The sequence below is a fragment of the Phalacrocorax carbo genome, chromosome 1, assembly GCF_963921805.1.
Source record: "Phalacrocorax carbo chromosome 1, bPhaCar2.1, whole genome shotgun sequence".
In the NCBI taxonomy this organism is placed as follows: Eukaryota; Metazoa; Chordata; class Aves; order Suliformes; family Phalacrocoracidae; genus Phalacrocorax; species Phalacrocorax carbo.
In genome coordinates, this window is record NC_087513.1 from 118,683,245 (window position 1) to 118,700,479 (window position 17,235).

General features: G+C 41.9%; 1 protein-coding gene across 1 annotated transcript; it reads left to right on the forward strand.

Moving 5' to 3' along the window:
- The first annotated feature begins 424 nt into the window (after positions 1-424).
- Positions 425-16,608, forward strand: ETS2 (ETS proto-oncogene 2, transcription factor). Its single transcript, XM_064471859.1, has 10 exons — positions 425-892; positions 4,397-4,468; positions 7,455-7,575; positions 9,495-9,614; positions 10,060-10,260; positions 11,073-11,156; positions 11,963-12,205; positions 12,351-12,614; positions 13,308-13,426; positions 14,942-16,608. The coding sequence occupies exons 2-10, from the start codon at positions 4,397-4,399 to the stop codon at positions 15,155-15,157; spliced, it is 1,440 nt and encodes a 479-aa protein (XP_064327929.1). The 5' UTR covers positions 425-892; the 3' UTR covers positions 15,158-16,608.
- Positions 16,609-17,235: the final 627 nt, after the last annotated feature.

The window sequence follows — 17,235 nt, forward strand, 5'->3', positions numbered from 1 at the left end:
TGTTTCACAGTTGACTTATGAAAATAGACCGTTTACACAGACACTTGGATTTCATGGGTTAATTCTCCTAATCTTATCTATCTCGAGGACGGGCATTAATTAAAAATAAGCATGGAAAACGTCCAGAACGTATCATCTCCTCTACAGACGGGGGCCGAGGGGGAAATCCGTCTCTCGGAACGAGCTGAACCTGCCTGGCCCTGGCCCCGCGCCCCGCCGCAGCACCGGGCAGGGAGGAGGCGTCGGGCCGAGGCAGGGCCCGGCCGCGGCGCAGCCCCGCGGGGCCGGCAGAGCCTCGGCCGCTACCGGCGCAGGCCGCAGCCCGGCCGCCCCGGCCCTAGCGACGGCGGCGGCGGCGGCGGCGGCGGCGGCGGCGGCAACAACAACAACAACAACCGGGTCCGCGGCGGCGAGAGGGGCCGGGCTTGCGGGGAGGCGGGTCCCGCCGCCGCCGCCTCCTCCCCCCGCCCGCTGAAGAGCGCCTGCGAGGGCAGGCGGGCGGCACAGCACGGCTTAGCACGGCTCGGCTCGGCTCGGCACGGCACAGGCGTGGGCCGGCGGCAGCAGCGGCTCGGCCGGCAGCGCCCACGCACCCGCCGCCGGGCACCCGCCTTCCCGCCCTCCTTCCTCCCGCCCCTATTCCTCCTCCTCCTCCGGGACTCTCCGCTGGGATCAACCCGCCGCCGCCGCCGCCGCTGCTGCTGTTGTTGTTGGCCGGCTCTGCCACATCGAGGATATTTTGGCTCCCGGAGAGGCAGCGGCGCCTTTTTTTTTTTTCTTTCTTTTTCTTGTGTTTTTTTTTTTTCTTTCTTTTTGTGGGACTCTGCGTGTGGTGCCGCCGGTGCCGGTGAGGGACGCCGAGGAGCGGGCGAGCGCCGGGCTCGGGGGCCAGGTGAGGCGGGGGCGGCGGCGAGGGGAGGGGGGCGGCGGCGGCTCGCCGGAACGCACCGACCCGCTCCGCCGCCGGGGGAGGGGGAAGAGGGGGTCTGGTCTTAGCGGCCGCCCCGGGGAAACCGGGCATCGCCCCCGGTGTCCCGTCCCGTCCCCCAGCCCCCCACCTCCGCGGGCGGGGGCGCGGCCGGACCCCCATGGTGACCTCCCCCGGGGGCGATGGCGGGAGCCGGGGCCGGGGAGCGGGCAGACCCCGTCGGCGAAGGGGGCGGCGGCGGAGGCCGGGGCCCGCCCGGGAGGGGACCCCGCGGGGCTAAGCCCGGGGGCGGGCGGGGCGCGCTGGAAGCGGAGGTGGATGGGGATGCCTTGTGGAGGCGGCTGCGCGCCCGGGAGGAAGGGGTTAATGGGCAACGCGCACTCTGGATTTGGTTAGTACTTTAAAGGGACTTAAAAAATGCTGGGCTGTATGATCTCCCCATCTAACTTTTATGTGGGCGAGCGTGTCATATGTGTCAAAAGTCATACCAGCTCTCGGCTATCTCTCTCATCAGCGCTCGGGGAGCCCAATAGCTGCTTGGGGGATCAGTGCTGCTAAGGCAGGCGGTTGTCTCTTAATCTGTTGGTATGAATTTTTTTTTTGTCTGAAAAATTTGCCATTTATAAGAAGAACAACAACCAGATGCTCTCTGCCCGCCCCCCCCCCCCCCCCAAAAAAAAAAAAAAAGAACAAAACCAACCCAAACAACCCCAAACCAAAAAACAACAACCCCAATCCCCCAAAAACCCAACAGAAAACCAATGGTGATGTGTTGCGGACACTGGCATCGTTTAATTCTCCATGTGGATGATTCCCAGCTGAATCCAGCTGTGGGCAAGCACCTGGCTATTGCTGAAAAGAGGTTGATTGGGATTCAGGAGTATTAGTTAATAAGTGCCTGATCCTGTTGACCCTGTTCTGGTTCACCCACTCAGCTATGCGGGGGTGTTGAAGAAGGTGTCCTGCCAGTTAAACCAATTATAGCTGGCAAGTAGCAGTCATCAGCATTAGTGGAGGAGTTGGAAGTGAGGCCCAGTCACTTCATGCCATGCCCTAGTGTCTTTTTCCGAACTTAAACAGCAGCTTTCCAAGTCCAGCAGAAAGCCAGCTTTAACCCTTTGTGTCATGAAAAGCCATTATTGCCTTTTCAGCTCCGCTTGTCTTGTGATACCTCTGTAAGGGTTTAGAGTCTCAGGACTGGAAACTTGTACTGCAGATAGTGAGAAAGCTGATGTACAAAGAGCAAAGACTATAGAAATTCATAACAACGTGAGAGATTTTATTGGAGGAAGAAAACTGGAGTGTCACAAAGCATGCTAAAGATCTTCATGTGTTACTAGACTGAAGCTTGATGTCTAGTTTTCCCTACGCTGTGTAGCGCACAGGCAAGGCCATGGAACAAATGCACGGCCTAGCATAGAGAAACAGCGACTTGGGTTAATGAGCAATGGCCACATAATGAAGACTTCATATAAACCTTTTGTCTCGAGGACCCTAAACACTTCGAAAGAAAGAAACAAACAAAAAAAACAGGAAGGAGAGAATCCCAGTCCTTTTTTTAGTCAATGGGGAAGTTCCTAGCAGGATTTGTGTAGACGCCAGGATTACACCTGAAAGCATCAGAAATCTTACTTGTAGTCCTAACAGAGGATCAGATCTAAAATTACTGAAAATATGTATGTTTTCACAAATACTTTCCTATTGGTAAGGCTTACAGCTAGTTATCCCTAGACCAGAGCACATTTCAAAGGCAAAACAAAGGGTGTTAGAAATGGCCATACTTTTTTTTTTTTTTTAAAAGTCCAGCCAAATGCAAGGATAAACAGTTGTTTAAACTGGGGCAAATTTAACAAAAAGATTAGGATGCTTGCTGAGTTGAGACTCATGCTGTGTAAAATTCTTTGCTGCTCAATGAGATGTGTAATTTATATAAAATATTTGTACATGCTATATGAGGTAAAAACCATCATTCAGTAGATTGCACTTTTAGGTAACGTTAATGAAGTATAAGTCCAATATTCCTTTCATAGTGTTGTATTTTATTTCAATGGTAACCCACGTACATCTGATAACAGTGAAGTTGAAATGGGCCTTTCAGGTTAAGGACTCTTGAATTTTAAGTGATGAACTATGTAAGAGGATGAAAGGGTTCCTTGTCTTCGGCTGTTGGATGTTTTTATTTTCCTCTTTGCTTACACAGATGCCTTTTGAATGTCTTATCATTTTCACTGGCTGAGCTTATTTTGTTAAGCTCCTAATTTGCCATCTTTTTCTGAGTTTAAGATTGTATTTTGATTTCTGCTTGTGTCAATGTGACTAGCGAGAGAACTTGCTTGTAATACGTGATCGCAGTTTTGTGGAAATATTAAGTGTCCTATGTGACTATTTAAATACAAATGCACGTTTTCAGACAGTTTCTGTGGAGCAAGAGAATTTAGCCCAATGCTGTGGAAAAGGAGAAGGAAAATTGTTGAGAGACAACTTGCTGCACTGTAGCCTGATAAGGTATCATTCACTGACACCTGAATTACAGCATCACAATAAACCTGAACAATGGCCATAAAACTGGCTTTATTCCTTATGTTTGATCTCCTCCATAGGTCAGTAAAAGGCTATGAATCTTATCACTCTTTTCCTTAAGTGATACATAGGAGAAAAAGTTATACAGGCCTCACACAACCCTGTTTATGGTAATACAGGTGATACGATATAGCTTTGACTTCAGTAGCATGAACACATTGATGGTGTTCCCATATCAACACTTAAAAAAGGGTATTTTACTGCATAAACCCTTTTCAATTAAAACGTAGGCCCTCTAAAGTTTTATAAATACGCTAAACTCATGTTTACAAAGTGTGCAAGATAACACAGTTTGGAGAGGCTTTGCCTAGCGAAGGAAGCAGGTTGCCAATACTGGGTATGGGCTTCAATGATTATTCATAAAAGGGTGAATGTTAGTACGTGAAGGTGTATTGCAGTGTGCGCTCTGTTACTTCTCTTCCTTGCTTTGAAAGCCAAAGTCCAAAGTGAATCATGCCATGTGAGCAGGAATATAGTAAGCAAAAATAACACAAAACCAAATGTTTAAGGTAATAGGTGAAAGTTGGAAAATATCGCAAAATGATAGATACTTGGTGGACGAAGGACTTCTGTAGGCTTTTCAGACTAACAGAATAAGCTACTAATAAGCACTCGGTATCAGAAGCTAACCATCCTCTTGTTTGCTCATTTCATAAAGTTTTTAACACCAGTGATGCCTGTGAAAGTTCTCCCAGTTAAAAAGCTGCTTAAGCAAGATGGGAATTGTTCCTTGTGTGGTCGGGATGTGAGCAATGAAAAGGAAAGTTTTTCCCTGTGTTTCATTCCGAGAGCTGTTCAGTAATCTGCACTGAAGCAGTGCAATACATCTGTTAACACGCTTGCTTCATCGGTAGCAACACTTTTCATGTGACCCCTGTTGTTTTTCAGATGAGTGATTTTGGGATCAGGAACATGGACCAAGTAGCTCCTGTGTCTAACATGTACAGAGGAATGCTCAAGGTGAGTACTCCTGAGCTGTCACCTTCTAAAGCCAACTTGGGCATCTCCCAGCTAATGCATTTATTGTGTTCTTATTAATGCTGGCACAATAATTGTATAACCATGCCAAGGTGAACACAGATACTCAGGTTTTAATTGCTTGCTTGAAACTCTAATCTTCCCACTGAGTTCAGTAGAGATGTGAAAAGCATAACTGAAATAGGAAGATGTAAATCTTGCACCCCAACCCTCTCTCCCAAGGAGGCTCCCTCTCCATCCCCCAAATCCTAAGAATTTGAAAATAAGAGGTAGACAAGAACTGAGTTTGAATTTGTTGGAGTTGGTGGAACTTTGCCTAAATAAAAGTTACAGGATTGGCAGTAGGGGTGGTATTTACATCTTTACCTTGATGAGGCTGGCAGAGGGCTTTTCTGATATAACTGGTTAGGTCTGATTTGTTAAAGAGCAGGGTATGAAAAAAGTAGATTATTTACTACCTGCAACTATGTGAAATGGAAGCTCAATACATTGTAGAAAAGAAGGGTGGTTGTTAAATATATTTATCTTTAGATAGACCGTGTCTCTTGCCTTGTTTTGAAAGGAACTTGGAAACCAAAAACAAATGAGAAACAGACTATAAACACTTGGTATTTAAGGGCTTCCCTCCTCCCAGTTAATGCAAGTTGCTTTTTAATCCCAGTATCAATATTTTACGCAGCATTGATTAATGTCAACCTAATAAAGGTTAGGAAGACACTTTCTGCTCTCACTACCTTTGAAGAATGTCCATGTTTTGAAGAATCAGCTAGTGAGACTCCGGTACACTAACTTCACTGATGTTTTAAGTCCCCTCTTAGCTTTCTCTGCTGCCCACAACAACAACAAAATCCATGAGAGATCCCCCAACTTAGCAGCTGTGTGCTCTGTGACACAGTGGTTCTAATTCAGTATTCAGTTGTCATATAATTAAGTCAAAATAGAGGCCTGTATTCTACTATTTTGTAGCTGTTCACCTTTTTATTTTGTTCTGTAATAATTATTCTTACGTATGTTGCAAAGCTAGATAAAACAGTTGCATAACTGCTAGGGCAAGCATAATTTTATTCTACGTTGGGTTTTTCCCCTTTTACTACTATTAAATTGAGAACCTGCTTAAACATTAATTTTCTCCTTTTTGAAATATGAAACTAGCACAGTATGGATTTTACTCATTCACATGCCACAGCATTTTTTCCAGTGACTCAGGATAAGGGTCAGCTATTTACACAAAACGCAGGAGTTTCCAGATTGTGTTGAAAGAACTTGCCCTTTCTTTTAGGTACTAGCGATGAGTCAGTGCTTTTATCTAGTAACCTATAAAGAATCTTTTACTAGCAGATTTGGCAATTGCTATTAACTTGTTTCATTCAAATCTGAGCCTTGTTGTGGGTCGGCTTTGACTCTTCTTGTGGGGGGTGCCTGAACAAACCGTACGCAGCTTGTCTCCTCTGGCGAGCGCTCAGTGGAGACTTCTGAACCCAGTTAACAGAGGCAGGATATTGTTTACTTCACCAGCTTTTTCTTCTGTGGAGTGTATGCTTTCATAACGTATATACTAGGGTGCATTGCAGCTTGTTACAAAATACAACTACAAAAATTGTGGTTCCTTGTTTCTTACTAGGGTTAAGGTAGGTTGGGGAGGGGGATGATAAAAGGCACCTGATGGAAAAAAAAGACTCCAAGCCACGTGAAACTTTGTGGTGGCATAAAAAGGAAAGTTAGGGAATGTGAAGAGATGTTAATACTCATTTGCTATTCCAGAAACATAGATCAGGTTGCTTTTGCATCGCACGTGAATACTGCCCTGAAAAATCTTTGCCTTGTCCTCAGCTAAATCCTCTGCCTTGGCACAAGCTGGCAGACCAGTGGATGCCTAAACCAAATAAGCATTTGCAAGTTGCCTTTGTCTCCAGCTCCCTGAACTGCAGTAGCTGCCATGAGCAAGCTGTTGCTTCCCAGAGCAAGGCTCTACCTCAGGTGCTTTTGAAAATCTCAGTGGCAACTTTTATCCATCCGTGCCTCTAGATACTACAGATATGGTGTCCTTGTGACTAACAAGCAAGTTGCATAATTTGTTTTTAAAGTTATTTCCTCTTCTGGTAACATTCCCTCTGACCCCTGAAGGCTAATGTGGCTGGGGGGATCTAGTAAAAGTACTAGTATTTCTAGCATACGTAATTGACACAAATCAAGTTTGGAAGAAGTTAGGTTTTCAAAAAATAATAATATTTATTGAATGATACCAATAAATTGGTGGAATCCACTTTTATCTGGAACATTTTTATCAGTGCTGTTTATCCCTTTCTATATAATGAAACTAGCAGATAATGAAACCAGTGGTGTTTCACTGAATATCTGATCACTTGAAAGACTGAAAAATATGGTAGCTGGCAAATCCAATAACTCAGAAGTATAGAAGTCACAGCAAAGGACTAACTTCTTTCCTCAAGTCCTGTAAAGCTGGCTGTATACCTTCAAGTGATGTGGGTCAGATTAAACTTTTTCTTTAAAGGATTAAAAAAAAAAAAAGCTGTGCTGTAGGTTTTGCACTGGTAGGGTTTTTTTTTCCATAATTTACTGATCCTGCTTCTGCCATCAAGTACTCATCAAGTGGATAGTCATTATAAAGGGTTAAGGGAAAAAGACACACAGACACATGTGAATTCTCTATTGTTAAAAGCGTCGATTACAGGAAAACTAAGAATATACTTACTTGGGTTTACTGTAACCTGTAGAACATGCCACCCGCCTAGCACTGTGGTCTGAATGTTAGTAGTTTTGCATTTGTGTACAAGAAGCTATGCTATCGTGTTGTTTATGTTTCAAAGGCACGTAAGCTGATTCAAGACAGTGGTTGTGCATGACCTCCAGATCTAGGAAACCTAACCTAGCCACTTCCTAGCAATGAATTTGACAGTGCTCTAGCAAAATTCTAACGCTGTTTTTTATTTATTCTATTACTTTGCAGCGTCAGCCAGCGTTTGACACCTTTGATAGCTCAAACTCTCTCTTTGCTGGATATTTTTTCTCACTAAATGAAGATCAGACGCTTCAAGAAGTACCAACAGGATTTGATTCTACTTCTTATGGTAACTCTTCACTTTGTTCCTTAGTCCAGTCAGCAGATCAGAAAGAAATTTGTGGGGTCAGTCTAACGTTTCACGGCTATACTTTTACAAGTGCAACACATATTTCCCTACAAAGTGTTTCAGTACACAGACTACTGTGTACAAGCTTGATTTTTATACGTATGAGTTGCTCTGTGGATAGTTGCTGTTCTCTGTACTGAAAAGGAGTGGGAACTGTAATTCAGTAGCCTAATAGACTGACTGTCAGGCCATGGAAGAAGCCTTAGTAGGTATTAAAGAAGAGCTAAGAGAGTTTGAAAATTTAAAAACAAAAGAAAAAATTTTATGTGTATTTAAACTTGCAACATCTCAAGCATAATTAAAATGAAGTGTTCTGCGAGCTCCTTTCTCGATCTTCTGGTGTTAAATCCCAGTATGTTTTACTCCATGCCTTAAAAAACAGGGGAGGGGATGTTTACAGATCTGATCTCTCTTTTGCTGTTGTTGTTGGGTTTTTGGGTTTTTTTGTGTGTGTGTGTGCGTAGGACAGTACCTACCAAGACTTCTCTACAAATTCTTTTCTAAAATCCCTGACAAAACTTCCTGGTTTTGTCCAAAATGTAGATATTTTACCTGATGCTGCCTTTATCTCCCCTGGAGGGGGCAGGGGCAGGCAATAATCCTCAAACCTCTGAAAACCACCAGTCCTTTTGTTCTAGTGTGATTCTAATCGCTCACCCGCTCTGGTCAGCAAAGCAAGTCCTAGCAGCTATTACAGATGGGTGTGGTAAAAACAGAAGTTAAGCCTGAGCCGGTAATGAGCTCCACTTGCTGGGTCAAGTGGAGCCTGTAGATAGTCTAGGAGAACGAGAAGAGCCGCACAGCTTCCTGAACTAACTTGGAGTCTGCTAAGTTCATCACCTTTATATACCCTGCCACCGTTATACCTCTAACACAGCAGAGCTCCTTCAAATGCACCCAGTGTGTGAGCTCTCAGAGGGTCTCAAATGTTCAGGGATGCGGTAGCGAGTTGGTTCTGTTGTCTTCAGATAATTGCTGACTTAATGACACCAATCACAAACAAAATGTCAGTAAAAGGTCTAGGCAGTGCAGTTGGCTATCTTCAACTTCGAAGTTTTTCTTTCAGAGTAAAATGAGGCACCTTCTGGTGAAAATTGTCCAATAAGGAAGGCTGAGCGGAAGCCAAATTTTTTCTTAAAATGGAATGTACTTGCAAATTTAAAAATCAGTTAAGCAGATTAGAAATTTATACTGGCATAGGATGATGCTGACTTTGGGTTTTGTTGCATTGTTTAGGCACTGGGTATCAGCTTGTTACCAGTCACACTTGTTGGTTCAGACAACAGAATAACCTATTGTACCTTGTATTTAGGTGATTGAGAGATGCATGGGAAGCTGTGAAATACAGTCCATTGGAAAGCAGTGTTAAATAGTGCAAGCTGGTTCTTCACAACCCTACTATCAGTTTTGTAGCTCTCAGACTAAATGAAGACTGTCTGGGGTTACAAGGAAGTCCGAGGTCAAACTATTGGTGACGAAATAGGAATAAGCAGTCTCATGTTTCCTTTTAAAAAAAAAAAAAGTAATAGTAAAGTTTACTTGCAGCAAAGGAACTTTATGGAACTAAGAGTAAATGAGGACCTACATCAGGGAAAGCTGCAAAGCTTTAATTTAACATGATGCAGTTTTATCCAACCAGAGGCACAGAGATTTTAGTGTTGATATATCAAGTTGAAGACGTAATATATCAGAAAATGGATCTATGCTGTTTGTTTCTCTTTTTAACATACCTACTTTCTAGCATCCTTTTCTTATTCTTCAAATAGCGCAGCAAAAACCTGTCACTCCTTTCAGTGGCCTAAAAGTTAATATATATATATTTTTTTTTTTTCCCCTTCCACTCTTTTTCTTTCTCGTAGAGTCCAACAACTGTGAATTGCCTCTGTTAACCCCATGCAGTAAGGCTGTGATGAGTCAGGCCTTGAAAGATACTTTCAGTGGTTTCACAAAGGAACAGTGTCGGCTGGGTATCCCAAATAGTAAGTGTTTTCTATTTATAAGCTCTTTTTTTTTAATGCTAAGGAGGAGGCTGAATAGCAGCTCTTTCAAAAGAGAAAGAATGATGTCAGTAGGAAATACAAGAATGGATCCTATGTGAATCTGGCACAGCTTGACTTGGAGAGACCAGACTTGCTGGTATTAAAAATGGGTGCATGGAGAGCTCATGCTTTGGCAGCATAAGAGAGAATCAAGTAAGCTGAGGACATCGCTGATTACAAGTGAATGCAGAAGGAAAATAGAGGACTGTTTTGGTTTGGTTTTTTTGTTTGGTTGTTTTTTTAATTCAAGAATACATTCATTCTGAATTCATTCAGAACTAAGTAACTTGGGTAAACAAATTTTTTCATTCACTGCCTTCTAATGAAGATTATTTGACAAAGGTCAGGCATTATCTCTGAATGCTGGATATATTCTGTCTTGCAGATCCCTGGCTGTGGACTGAACAGCAAGTTTGCCAGTGGCTTTCATGGGCTACCAATGAGTTTAGCTTGGCAAACGTGAACTTCCATCAGTTTCTTATGAGTGGCCAAGACTTGTGCAACCTGGGCAAAGAGCGTTTCCTGGAACTGGCACCCGACTATGTGGGTGATATTCTGTGGGAACACCTGGAACAGATGATAAAAGGTAGTTACAGAGCCAGAAAGAAGTTTTGTTTTAAGGCTTTTCTAATGCAAACTGAAATGGGACTCTTAACACTTGTTTCACTGTGAAGGATTTTTATTACATATGAAAACTCAAAATGAACTTTAAAGCTTGGTTAATAAAAGCATTATCAGAACAGTTAATACATCTTGATATGTAAAGTACAGATGGAGATATTTGCAGAAATCATTCCATGTTCAGGCTGGGTACCTATTGTGGTCAGGTTTTGTTTGGAATAATCATTGAAATAAATAGGATCAGGATAAGGCTACTGTAATACCCCACTTAAAAAAAAAAAACATAACCAAGAGTTGGACAAAAGCTGTTTACTTCTTTTTGGCAAGGTGTTGGGTTTGTTCCTTTAATGTAGTGTTTTGAGGTAATTCAGCGAATGAATGTAAAGAAGTCAAAGACACCTAGAGGTGTCTGAGGTGAATACTGATGGTATTGCTAAAACCCTACATGCAGTGCCCTGTGAGTTCCATTGTGTTTGGAGGGTAACATTCAGTAGTTGCATACAATAAGAACTTGGATCTTAAAATGCAATGCAGTTGTTGTTGTTTTTAAGTTTTATGTTAAAAATCAATTGGTGTCATGGTTTTCAAGCCTATTGGAAGTTGGTTAGGTTTTTTGGTGTGGTTTTTCAAGAGAGAGAATGCAGTGCAGTGTGTTTGGTAAAATTTATGTGAATGACGGCCCCAAAATACTTCAGGGAGTCAGAAGGCTTTTGTGGCATAAAGGTCAGATCTTTAAAACTATAAAATGAAATTTTTTTTTTTTTCTCCTCTCCCCAGACAGCCAAGAGAAAACACAGGATCAATATGTGGAGAACTCTCACCTCACCTCAGTTCCTCACTGGGTCAATAATAATTCCTTAAGTAAGTATTTTAAGAAATTTGACATTTTAAATCTCTCAGTCTATTCTAAGCATGTCACAGATCCCAATTTAAAAACAAACAAAAAAATGCGCTAGAATAATTACTGTGCTTGAGGGGGAATGCTTGCCTTCAACTTCTACAGCTTTCTTTCCTAGTATTGTTTAATTGCTGTCTAATTCATGTTGGAAACCTTTTGATGAGCAAAGGCTTTGAGAAAATCACATTTCCTCTTGGTATGCCAAAACCTACATCTGTGGAGCAGAATGACCACTCCCACCTCTAGCAAACTTAGTAAAAAACTAACGTCACTGGGAGCAGCAAGGGTTATGCTTAGGCCTTTTTGAAGACTCTGGAAGTGTAATAGAGCTTTTGAAAGTGTGTGGGATGCAGTGCCAGCTCCCTCAGATTGTTTGATGGGTGTTGTATTTTATTCTACATCAGTCAATCTCCAGCTCAACCTTACTGCGACACTTAATGATGAGGGTCTTACTCAAAACCACTTAAGCTTCTCCAGCTTTTTCTGTAGCCCTGTAGTTTCCTTGAGCAAACAATAGACGTATTTGTGGTTGGCAAGTTATAGAGGAAGATTTACAGAACCTGATTTGGAGCCCATTATATGGGGATCTTCTCACTGAATTCAGTAGCTTTTCAGCTAGGTCTGCAGCATCTATCACTCTCTTAATCAGATTTTCATGGGAAACCTACTTCTTGATGGCAAAACTGTAGTGAGGTGCTAGAGGTGTATTAGACTGTTTAAGAGTCTGTGGGGAAAATCATCTAATTAATTCTTTTATTTCTTTCTTCAGCTGTTAATGTAGATCAGAACTCCTATGGTATACAAATGCCTGGATACCCTAAAGCTCTCAGTTATCCCAAACCCGGTCTCTTGACTGACGTCTGTCAGACTTCCACAGGACAGAATCTCCTCAATCCAGAACAAGAGTTTTCATTGTTCCCTAAAACCCAAGCAGATGCTGTTGGTGTGAACTACTGTGCAGTAAATCAAGATTTCCCAAGAAGCAATCTGAACTTGCTGATAGATAATTCTGGTGAGTTATCTGCATGATAACCATGGGTCCAAGGCCTTGTTCTGTATGTCTCTTCCTCCTTTGCATAATTTATATATACAAGCTAGATTGAGGGGGAGAAAAAAAACCAACACTCTTTTTTTTGTTGTTGTTTTGTTTTATAAAGGTAAGCTTAGAGAACATGAATCTAGTGACAGTGGTGCAGAAAGTTACGAAAGCTCAGATTCAATGCTACAGTCCTGGAACAGCCAGTCGTCATTAGTGGATTTACAGCGTGTGCCATCCTATGAGAGTTTTGAAGATGACTGTAGCCAGTCCTTGTGTCTAAGCAAACCTACAATGTCTTTCAAAGACTATATTCAAGAAAGAAGTGATCCCGTAGAGCAAGGGAAACCAGTTATACCGGCAGCAATTCTAGCTGGCTTTACTGGTAAGTAGTGAAGCAAAATGGTCAATCCTCTTATGTAACATCAATATTCTCTATGAATGTGTATGGTGATAAAGTTGTGCAGTTGTAAGGTATACCTTATAAATTGGTTAGGGACCGCTACTTATGAAGGGTTTCAATTTTAAATGTTACTGAAGTATCCTAGGACTATCCTTCTAAAGCAAGAACAGGCAGCTACATCAGAACATGTAAAAATCAAGTGCATTTTTTGATCTGTTTGAAAAAGAGGGAAACTCGGACAAAGCCTCCCACACTTGGGAGCTTCTGCAGGGGTTGGCTTGCCTGTTAAGACCTTCTTCCTTTAGTCCTTGCTGAAATTGGTTTTTCCTCTAGAGCATTTGCCAAGCCAAGGACTGCAGGATAAGCCCTGGAGCTTGAAATGCAGCTGTTGGGAGTGAGGGCTAAGGGATCCATATGAAAGGGAAAGACATAGCTTTTGTCAAATCCTGTATTTGTATGAAAAAGCTGACTTGTTTTAATTTGAACAAGTTTAAAAGCAGATTTGTGTTGTATAGAAAAACCGTAGGTTTCTTTCTCATATTAAAAAAAAAAAAAGTAAATCGGAGTAATTGCAAGGTCTATCCTGTGATATGATTATGGTCACATACATTGGTGGTGGTAAGAGCTTGCAGAAGTACTAATTGTGGCCTCTCCCTACTCTCTTTCTCTCAACAGGCAGTGGACCTATACAGCTATGGCAATTCCTTCTGGAGTTACTGACTGACAAGTCCTGTCAGTCGTTCATTAGTTGGACTGGAGATGGATGGGAATTTAAACTTGCTGACCCAGATGAGGTAAGTGGCTAATTGTGATGAAAAAAAGATTTAGGATCTGCCATCTGTGGGCCTAGTCTTGAGTATAAAGCATTTACACGATCAGACACTTGCTGAAATATCTTCATCTGTAAATGCTTTATTGTACAGTCAGAATTGCTGTGGGATGTTCCCTCTTCTCCTCCCACCCAGGATATCAGCATTTGCTTGTAGTTAGGAGAACACTTTGTGTAGCTTGAAACTTAAAGGTAGTATACAAAATTCATTTCTTTTGACATTATAATACTGTGGGTTAGTTTACTGGATGTAGTTGAAGCATCAATGCCTGGGATTGCATGAAGGCATGGAGAAAATGCACCCTCTGTATCACCATTAGATACACAGCAAATATGGTGGTGCTGCTTCTGAGATATTTTGGGAACTTACAGCTTTAGTGATTAAAAACAAATAGAATGCACTTTCATTTACTGATACTGTATCTGTAAGAAAGTTATTGCATTAAAAGATGTGATATAAGGTTGTCATGGTTCAGCCCCCCGTCGGCAACTAAACACCACGCGGTCACTTGCTCACTCCCCCCACCCTTGTGGGATGGGGGAGAGAATTGGAGGAGCAAAAGCAAAAAAAAAAAAAAACCTTGGAAAAACTTGTGGGTTGAGATAAGAACAGTTTAATAATAATGATATTTATTGTTATAATAACAATAATAAGATAATAAAAAGGAAAAAAAAAAAACACAAACGATACAACTGCTCACCACCCACCGACTGATGCTGCGATTGCTGCCTCCCCCCCACTCGGCCAGCTCCTCCCAGGTAGCATACTGGGCATGACGTTACATGATATGGAATATCCCTTCGGCCAGTTTGAATCTGCTCTTTTGGCTGTGCCCCCTCCCCTCCCGGCCTCTTGTGCACCCGGCAGAGCATGGGAGGCTGGAAAAGCCCTTGACTAGCACAAGCACTACCCAGCAACAACTAAAACATCTGTGTGTTATCAACATTGTTTTCATACTAAGTCCAAAGCACAGCACCATGCCAGCTGCAGTGAAGAAAATTAACTCTATCCCAGCTAAAACCATGACAAAAGCCCAGTGAAGTCTTTATTAAAAAGGAGGGGGGTTGGAAATCATTAACCGCAAGGAACTAAATATCATTCAACTTCCAGTTACAGAGCTGTTCCATTCTGCTTGATAGCAAAGAAATAGGTAAACGGTGACTTCTTGAGAGAGGAGACTGTATTTCCTGTGAACTTGTTCTCCTTAAATATGTTTTGACCCATCCACTACAAATAGGTGTCCTTTTAGCTGCTATTTGCTATCAGCCACTTTTTCTTCTGAAGCTGCTGCTGATAGTTGTCTCAGAGCATGTTCAGTCACGGAGTCAGTTACCAACTCTTACCTGAGTGTGAGACATCCAAAGCAAATAAAATGCTCTGACTGAGAGAGGGTTTTGATAACTGTGTTTATCAGCTACCAACTAGAAGAACACGACTTGAATAAACTCTTTGCATTTTGCTTTCTTTTTGGACTGACAGGTGGCACGGAGGTGGGGAAGGAGGAAAAACAAGCCAAAAATGAACTATGAGAAGCTCAGCCGCGGCCTACGCTACTATTACGACAAGAACATCATCCACAAGACTTCAGGGAAACGCTACGTGTATCGCTTCGTGTGCGACCTGCAGAACCTGCTGGGGTACACGGCGGAGGAGCTGCACGCGATGCTGGGGGTGCAGCCTGACACGGAGGACTGAGCCCGAGGATGTGATGCTGCAGGAACGAAGATCACGCGTTGGGACTGTGTCTGGGAACCGTCTGCAGTCAGTTCTTCTGGCTGTTCAGATGGGTGCAACTGTTGGGAAATAAGGACCTTAACTGATTTTGTAACCCGGGAGAGCTGGAAGGAAGTGGCCTTATTTCGTCAGTAGCTTCGGGTGTTGCCATGTTGTGCACTTGAGCAGCATGGAAGTGAGCACAGACCCTAGCTCTGTCATGAAGACATGGAAATGCTCTTGGGTTAAGCATTTCAACTACCTGTACTGCCATATAAAGCATTTTGGCTACTTACACTGCCATGTAATAATGGGTTGGCTTTAAAACCAAAGGTTGGATGAGAAACCAGTGATGCAGCAGAACTATTAATTCAATATCTTAAGATACCATCATCCTTGCTTACATCCTATACCAGGCAATTTATTAAAACAAAAAAAAATCTAATTTATTTTAAGTAAGCAGTAAGGAGAATTGATATTAGTTTTGTTTTCAAGCATGTTTTAGTATTATTATTACTCCAGAAATGTGCTGCATAGGTACATAAGCACTCTGTGTCCAAAACCAGATGTAGCAACTGTTAACAAAAAACAAAAAAGACCCTTTAAAGAAGGGAAGGAAAATCATACCATTTCAATATTCAGTTTGTATATATTCTGTGATTCTCTTTGAAACTCTATAATGTTCCTATTTAACAGATACTGTATAGTGTAAATTAAACTAATTGTATGTGTGTTTTGAAATAGGATGAATGTAAACTTATCAAATGTTTTTTTTTCATGTTTGTCTAGGATATACAGCCTTCTGCAAATATTTAATTGGCCTGAGAGACAACATAAGTGCTCAGTATGCATGCATATGGTATGCCTATGATATGAAATGGGGGGGCGGGGAGGGAGGGCTGGCTCAGTCTTTTGCCAGGACTGAAGCTGGCAATTCTTTGTGCATTTTGGCATTTTTACAAGAAACTAATGTAATATTCTGGGACATAAAGGGCCTGTTTGTGGTTTCTTCCGTAACTGAAAATGAAAATATTAATATGGATAAAATTACCTTTTTTCCTTTATAGATGGCATATGTTTTTCAACCTCTATGCATGTCCTTTCAAAAAAAAAAACAAACAAAAACAACCAAATTTATATACAAGCCTTATTTTTTCAGTTGACTTGTCTCTTCTTCCTGCAGTTTATCCTGTATGATTAAAATATGAATTCTATTTTTGGAAATAACTGTGACTCCTTTTCAAAGATCAGGAGGGATTTATGTAGCAGCTATTTTTACTGCAAAAAAAAAAAAAAAAGAAAAAAATTCACTGGAAAAATGTAATTTGTAAGAAAGCTTTATTTTTTATCTGAGCTTGATGTACACTAAAGTGTGTTGTACAGTGTGAGAGGTTTAAAAATGAGTCTTCATTAAAACCTCTTGAACAAGAAAACAGCATGTGTCGTTTTCAGTTTGGAAACTTTCCAAAAGGAGTTTCTTTTTGTGTATTTGTTGGTTCAACTCTTGTCCATCCTACCACCACCCCACTAAATCCCTACAGGAGGAATAAAAAAAAAAAAGAAACCCAAACAAAACCACCACCAAACCAGCCAGACTTACAGGCGTAGAGGTCTTGTTGGAGAAAATTTTGCAAGAGTGAGTAGGCTGATGGTCTTGAACCAAGCTAAATGTATGCACCCACTCTGTGTTTAGATATAAATTCAGGTTAATGTCTTTGTGCTGTGCCTCTGAGAGAAAACTAGCAGTTCTGCACTGTGTTGTGAATCAGCATGTAAACTGGTGGGTAAATATATGGAAGAACAGAGGCATGCTAAGACTACTTACACTTAAACTGTTCCTGATCCTATTCTCTACAAAGGAAGCTACTGTCCTAACTATAGCTCATACTCTTTTCCATTCCTCCATTGTACAGAATATGGAAACATTTCCTTTTAAGCACATATTTAAAAAGTAAAAAATAGTTATTAAAAAAATAGTACTTCCCCTAGACTTTTTGGTCTGTCTTTCTACCAAACTGAGGCCATGTCTTGATGTTGCTTTCGCTGTAGTCACCCTGGCT

Excerpts from the sequence above, each read along its gene's own strand:
- ETS2 (XM_064471859.1), top strand. The coding sequence starts at position 4,397 with ATGAGTGATTTTGGGATCAGGAACATGGACCAAGTAGCTCCTGTGTCT. Across the intron at positions 4,469-7,454 it reads TGTACAGAGGAATGCTCAAG|CGTCAGCCAGCGTTTGACAC; the intron begins GTGAGTACTCCT and ends ATTACTTTGCAG. Across the intron at positions 12,206-12,350 it reads CTTGCTGATAGATAATTCTG|GTAAGCTTAGAGAACATGAA; the intron begins GTGAGTTATCTG and ends TGTTTTATAAAG.